This window comes from Osmia lignaria, chromosome 4 (genome assembly GCF_051020975.1).
Source record: "Osmia lignaria lignaria isolate PbOS001 chromosome 4, iyOsmLign1, whole genome shotgun sequence".
NCBI classification, from domain to species: Eukaryota; Metazoa; Arthropoda; class Insecta; order Hymenoptera; family Megachilidae; genus Osmia; species Osmia lignaria.
The window spans coordinates 3,088,496-3,096,015 of NC_135035.1; the positions used below are offsets into that span (position 1 = coordinate 3,088,496).

Genomic DNA, 7,520 nt, shown 5'->3' on the forward strand with positions numbered 1-7,520 from the left:
GGAAGAATTTAAAGCAACGCTTTGAGAACAAGAGGATCATAGTACAATCTCTGCTTGACAAGCTCTGTGCGACACCACCAGTGCAACAGAAGAGCGCAATGGTTCTCCACAACGTGGCGGCCAATTTGCGCGATTTCAACACCTCGTTGCGCGCTCTTGCTTCAACCGACGAGTTGTGGAATTGCACACTCATCCATCACATCTCTCGTAGTCTTGACAAGACTACGCGAGAGGCTTGGGAAACCAGCCTAGGAAACTCTGAAGAATTTCCGAAGCCAGAGCAACTGGAGGCGTTCCTCACGACCAAGGCACGGGCTCTAGAAAGGGTTGAAACGCCAACGGCCAAAAATCAGCCTGCTCAACCTCAGGCAAAGGCGAAACCAACAGGTCAACGACCTGCCTTGACAACGTCACAGGCTAACACCACCACAAGAGCAGCCGCACACGCCTATCCGTGCGACTGTTGTCAGGCCGACCACTTCATTGTGTCATGCACAAAGTTCAGGTCGATGCCTGTACCAGAAAGACGAAGTCTAGTGGACAAACTGTCTCTGTGCAGAAATTGTTGCGGCCGTCACACCACTGCGAATTGCAAGTCTGAACACCGTTGCAAACAGTGTGGACGGCCTCATCACACAATTCTACACCTGGCTGCAACGCAGCCACAGACCACAGCCAAGCCTGCGGCAACACAAGAGAATCCGACAACGTCGTCCTCTTCAACACAACCACAATAAAGTGTAGGTGCAGTCGTCAAGCACTCAAGCACGATTTCAATGGGTCAACGATCCAGTACAACCGCCAACACAAACGATCAACGATCAAGCTCGCTTGCGACGCAAGCCGAGCTAACGCTGTTAGCAACAGCACATGCACAAGTCATCACCTCATCCACGACCTACAACGCAAGGCTGCTCGTCGACTCCGGATCGGAGCTCAGTTTCGTTTCTGAAGATCTCGTCGAACAGCTAGGACTTCAACGCACTCAATCTTCAATCTCCATCACTGGCATTGGTGGCAAGAAATCAACACAAACTCGAGGTATTGTATCACTACATTTACAATCTCTTTACAATACCTCATCGATCTCAATACAAACTCATGTGTTACGCACTCTAACCACAATTTTGCCGTCTTCTGAGGCACCCCACCAAGACTGGCCACATCTCAATCGTCTCAAGTTGGCAGATCCTGAGTTTTACAAACCACGACCCATCGACGTCATCATCGGTGCCGACAATTATGGACGAATTATAAAATCAAATGTAATTAAAGGTTCGCCATCAATGCCAGTCGCCCAGCTCTCAATATTCGGATGGCTCGTTATTGGACCAGCAAGGAGGCGTCAAGCTCGTGCTTATTCATCATTTAATGCATCAATCCCTCAAGACAGCGACGCTGCTCTGAGAGAACTGCTGACGAAATTCTGGATTCAAGAGGAGCTTCCAACGGAAAACACATCTCAACTCACACCGGACGAACAAGAGTGTGAAGATCACTTTCGTGCAACGCACAGCCGTGATTCTACTGGGCGATACGTGGTGCGTATTCCTCTCAAAACAAATACTAAAGTCTTGGGTACCTCTTACAGCACAGCTCGCTCCTGCCTGCGACGCACGCTCAGCAAGCTCACTCGAAATCCTGAGTACCGTGAGCAATATCAGCGATTCATGATGGAGTACGAGGACCTCGGTCACATGAAGAAGGCTTCTTCAATCTCGCCCAACGACTCTTCAATTTACTATCTTCCACATCACGGAGTTTTCAAGCCTGGCAGTGAAACAACAAAGCTGCGGGTCGTCTTCAATGGCTCAAGTCCAACAACAACTGGACTTTCTGTCAACGACATCATGCACACTGGTGCGAATCTCCTGCTCAACATCAACGACGTTTTGCTGTGGATTCGCCATCACAAATGCATATTCGCCACGGACATCACAAAGATGTATCGTCAAGTACGAGTACATGAAGACGATTGGAATCTCCAACGGATACTCTGGATAGATGAGGAATCAAATGAAGTCCCATACACACTGACAACAGTCACCTACGGTACCAAAGCTGCACCATTTCTAGCTGTCAGAGCCCTGTTGCAACTTGCAGAGGACGAAGGTCAACGCTACCCACTGGCAGTACCATCAATCAAATATGCAAGGTATGTCGACGACATATTTGGTGGTGCAGATTCTCTTGATTCGTTAATTGAAATTGCTTCACAATTAACTGACTTGTGCAACGCAGGCGGTTTCCCTCTTGCAAAGTGGCACTCAAACGAAGCCTCTCTGCTTGAAACCATCGTGCCTTGCAATAATTCTCAAGGTACATCAATCTCACTAGACGACTGCAATACCAAAATACTCGGATTGCGATGGAACACTGTCAACGATAGTTTCACATTCACTACTAAATCTCACCACAATCTCAATTTTACAAAACGCCTTGTATTATCTGAAGTAGCACAGATATTTGATCCGCTTGGCTTTTTGTCACCAGTCATTATTCGAGCGAAGGTACTCCTGCAAGAATTATGGCTTCTCAATCTCAAATGGGATGATCCACTGCCATCCCATGTTACTATACGATGGATTGCGATCAGAGAAGATCTCACAAGTCTGGCCAGACTCTCAATACCAAGGTGGTTCAACACCTACAACAATTCTACAGTGGAATTACATGGCTTCTCTGACGCTTCACAACTCGCCATGGCAGCAGTAATTTACATTACTGTTTTTTCGCCGTCCACAGATCACAAGGTGACGTCACTGGTGTGCTCCAAGACAAAGGTCGCACCTCTCAAAAGGCTTACAATTCCCCGACTCGAGCTCACAGCTGCGCTGATACTTGCAAAATTACTGAAATACGTTCAAGCTAATCTCAAACTCAACATTGCTACAATTCACCTGTGGACGGATTCTCAAGTAACACTTACATGGATCAAATCTCACGCATCACGATGGAAAGATTACGTCAGGAATCGTGTAACACAAATTCAAGAACTAACGCAAACTGCAACTTGGGTGCACGTTCCTGGCACATCAAATCCTGCTGATTGCGCTTCAAGAGGATTGACTACAACTCAGCTTGAACAACACGAGCTATGGTGGAGGGGACCACCGTGGCTTTTACAATCTCAAGAATCATGGCCTGTACAACGCAACGCATCTGACGACACTTGCCTGCAGGAGTGTCGCCCAGGAATCTCTCACGTGTTAACGTGCCAAAAAATCGATTATCACTGGGACTTGATTCACAAATATTCATCTTTGCAAAAACTTTTTCATGTTACCTCAGTTTGTTACAGGTTCATCTCCAAACTGAGAAGGACAACTGCTTCAACGAGGCTCTCGAACACACCAGCTGATTTGGAAAGGGCCAAAATCTTCTGGATCAAGGCCACACAATCAGCATACTTCTCACACGAGCTCAAGATGATGGTCAACAACCAAACGTTACCATCGTCCCACGCCTTCAATCGACTCACGGCCTTCATTGACGATCAAGGGGTTATTCGAGTTGGAGGAAGACTCAGCAACGCTCAGTTAACCTATGAAGGTAAACACCCTGCAATCCTTCCACGTCACTCACGTCTGTCCGAATTGATTGTAGATCACTCCCACAAAGCAACGCTTCATGGAGGGACACAACTCACACTCGGTCACATCAGACAGACTTACTGGATCATCGGTGGACGAGCTCCAGTCAAATCTCACATTCTGCGGTGTGTTGTGTGTGCTCGGCAGAGGGGGATCCGTGCCCATCAACTGATGGGCCAACTACCTCTCTCTCGGGTTACACCCTCACACCCATTCTCACACACCGGCGTAGACTACGCCGGTCCCATCGCACTCAAGACGTGGAAGGGGCGAGGTGCGGAAACACAAAAGGGCTGGATCTGTGTTTTCGTTTGCATGACAACGTCTGCTGTTCATCTGGAAATGGTTACCGACTATTCAACGGATGGATTCGTTGCCACGTACCGACGGTTCGCTGCAAGAAGAGGCATTCCACATACAATCTACTCCGACTGCGGAACAAACTTCATCGGAGCAGATTCAGCATTGAAATCAATGTTCGTCGAGGGCACTCAAGACAATCAACGATTGGCCAAGCTGTTCGTCGACGACCATACAACTTGGAGTTTCAATCCACCTGCTGCACCGCACATGGGAGGAAAGTGGGAGGCAGTGGTCAAGTCTGTCAAATACCATCTCAGACGCACGGTGAGTGACACTTTACTCACCTTTGAAGAATACTATACTCTTCTAAACCAGATTGAAGCAACGCTTAATTCGCGACCACTGGAGCCTCTCACGGACGACCCTGACGATCTCTCAGTGCTAACACCAGCTCATTTCCTAATCGGAAGAGCAATCTCAACGCTGCCTGAGCCATCTGTTGAACAGGCCAACATCTCACCGAGAGCCAGGTGGCATCTCATACAACAAAAATTACAACAATTCTGGAAGCGCTGGTCAACTCAACATCTCCAACGGATGCAATCAATCTCTAAGTGGCATCACCCTTCCAACAACATCCACGTTGGATCTCTGGTGCTGCTTACAGACGAGCGCTTCCCACCATGCAAGTGGCCTCTTGCTCGAGTGCTCGCAGTTCACCCTGGACCAGATGGACTGACGAGGGTCGTCACGATCAAGACGGCCACCTCAACTCTAACTCGGCCAATTGCAAAGTTGGCTCTACTACCAGTAGAGGATCAGGATTCATCACCATCTTCTACGAGCTGCTGATGGCGGGCGGAATGTTCGAAAATGTAATTTCTACCGCCTGCACGCGGACCGCGGCAGCACTTAGCAGCGCGACCGGCAGCCACCTTGGATGCCGGTCACGCCGACCAATCAGGGAGCGTTACGTCAGCAAAAAGAAGCCAACGGTTCTTGCTGCGACGAAGCCGGTTGATCGGCCATTATTGTTCTGGTTAGCATACTACCAACACGTGCGAACACAGTTTTCTCGAAAGGCAAATTTCTCAAGCTCAATCTCAGAATCTAGTACTGCAAGTTAACCGCGTGTGAAGTGCCAACGGCCACCGCGAGCTCGCGATTAGCTTTGACGTACGCAAATCCACGTGATTAATATAATTACGTGGTGCCACGTGCTACGCTAACACGTGGTCCTATACAGCGCAAGCACAATCTCGAATCCACCGCGACGCGTGTGCGAATAGCTCGATCAACGATCATTGTACCCTCGTGCAACGCACAATTTTCTGTAAATAGTGTACATACTGAGTGTCTGTAAATACATTGTTTTCTGTGCAAACTCAAGTACATAATTTTCCCGTCTCACTGCCGATCCTACAACCGAACCGGTCTCGTACAATCTCAAACTCGAACGCCGACTTTTGAACAATATCATTATTACTACATCTACATTAGATATAATGCAATATACGGATTCCTTCCCACAGATCAATGTACATTTAATAACAACATCATTCATACTATAACTACATTGGATATAATGTAATATACTGATCCCTCCCCACAGATCAATGTACATTTTATAACAACATCATTCATACTATATCTACATTGGATATAATGTAATATACTGATCCCTTCCCATACGTCAATGTACATATAATAGCAAAATCGTTATTACTATATCTACATTAGGTATAATGTAATATACTGATCCCTGCTCACAGATCAATGTACCTATATTTAATAACAATATCCTTAGTACTATATCCACATTACACATAATGTGATATACTGATCCCCTCCCACAGATCAATGTACATTTAATAACAACAGCATTCATACTATATCAACACTAGGTATAATGTAATATAGTGATTACCTCCCACAGATCAAGGTACATTCAATATCGATATCATTATTACTATATCTACATTAGATAAAATGTAATATACTGATCCCTTCCCACAGATCAAGGTGCCTACATTTAGTAACAATATCATTATTACTATATCTACATTAGATATAATGTAATATACTGATCCCTGCCCACCGGTCAATGTACATTTAATAACAACATCGTTCATACTATATCCACATTAGGTATAATGTAATATAGTGATTACGTCTCACAGATCAATGTACCTACATTTAATAACAATATCCTTAGTACTATATCCACATTACACATAATGTAATATACTGATTCCTTCCCACAGATCAATGTACATTTAACAACAACATCATTCATACTATATCTACAATGGATATAATGTAATATACTGATCCCTGCCCATAGTTCAATGTACCTATATTTAATAACAATATCATTAGTACTATATCCACATCACATATAATGTAATATACTGATTCCTTCTCACAGATCAATGTACATTTAATAACAACATTATTCATACTATATCTACACTAGGTAGAATGTAACATAGTGATTACATCCCACAGATCAATGTACACTTAAAAACAACATCATTCATACTATAATTACATTGGATATAATGTAATATACTGATCCCTTCCCACAGATCAATGTACATTAACAACAACATCATTCATGCTATAGCTAAATTGGATATAATGTAATATACTGATCCCTGCCCACCGGTCAATGTACATTTAATAACAACATCGTTCATACTATATCCACATTAGGTATAATGTAACATAGTGATTACGTCCCACAGATCAATGTACCTACATTTAATAACAATATCCGTAGTACTATATCCACATTACACATAATGTAATATACTGATTCCTTCCCACAGATCAATGTACATTGAACAACAACATCATTCATACTATATCTACAATGGATATAATGTAATATACTGATCCCTGCCCACCGGTCAATGTACATTTAATAACAACATCGTTCATACTATATCCACATTAGGTATAATGTAACATAGTGATTACGTCCCACAGATCAATGTACCTACATTTAATAACAATATCCGTAGTACTATATCCACATTACACATAATGTAATATACTGATTCCTTCCCACAGATCAATGTACATTGAACAACAACATCATTCATACTATATCTACAATGGATATAATGTAATATACTGATCCCTTCCCACAGATCAATGTACCTACATTTAATAACAATATCCTTAGCACTGTATCCACATTACACATAATGTAATATACCGATTCCTTCCCACAGATCAATGTACATTTAATAACAACATTATTCATACTATATCTACACTAGGGATAATGTAACATAGTGATTACATCCCGCAGATCAATGTACACTTAATCACAACATCATTCATACTATAACTACATTGGATATAATGTAATATACTGATCCCTTCCCACAGATTAAGGTATCTACATTTAATAACAATATCATTATTACTATATCTACACTAGATATGATGCAATATACGGATTCCTTCCCACAGATCAATGTACATTTAATAACAACATCATTCATACTATATCTGCATTGGATATAATGTAATATACTGATCCCTTCCCACAGGTCAATGTACATACAATAGCAAAATCGTTATTACTATATCTACATTAGGTATAATGTAATG

The 7,520-nt window shown here is 43.3% G+C and overlaps 1 protein-coding gene across 1 annotated transcript; it reads left to right on the forward strand.

Moving 5' to 3' along the window:
* Window positions 1–776: 776 nt before the first annotated feature.
* Window positions 777–4,748, forward strand: LOC143305273 (uncharacterized). Its single transcript, XM_076688142.1, has one exon. It carries the CDS (start codon window positions 777–779, stop codon window positions 4,746–4,748), a length of 3,972 nt encoding a protein of 1,323 aa, XP_076544257.1.
* The last annotated feature ends 2,772 nt before the right edge of the window (window positions 4,749–7,520 follow it).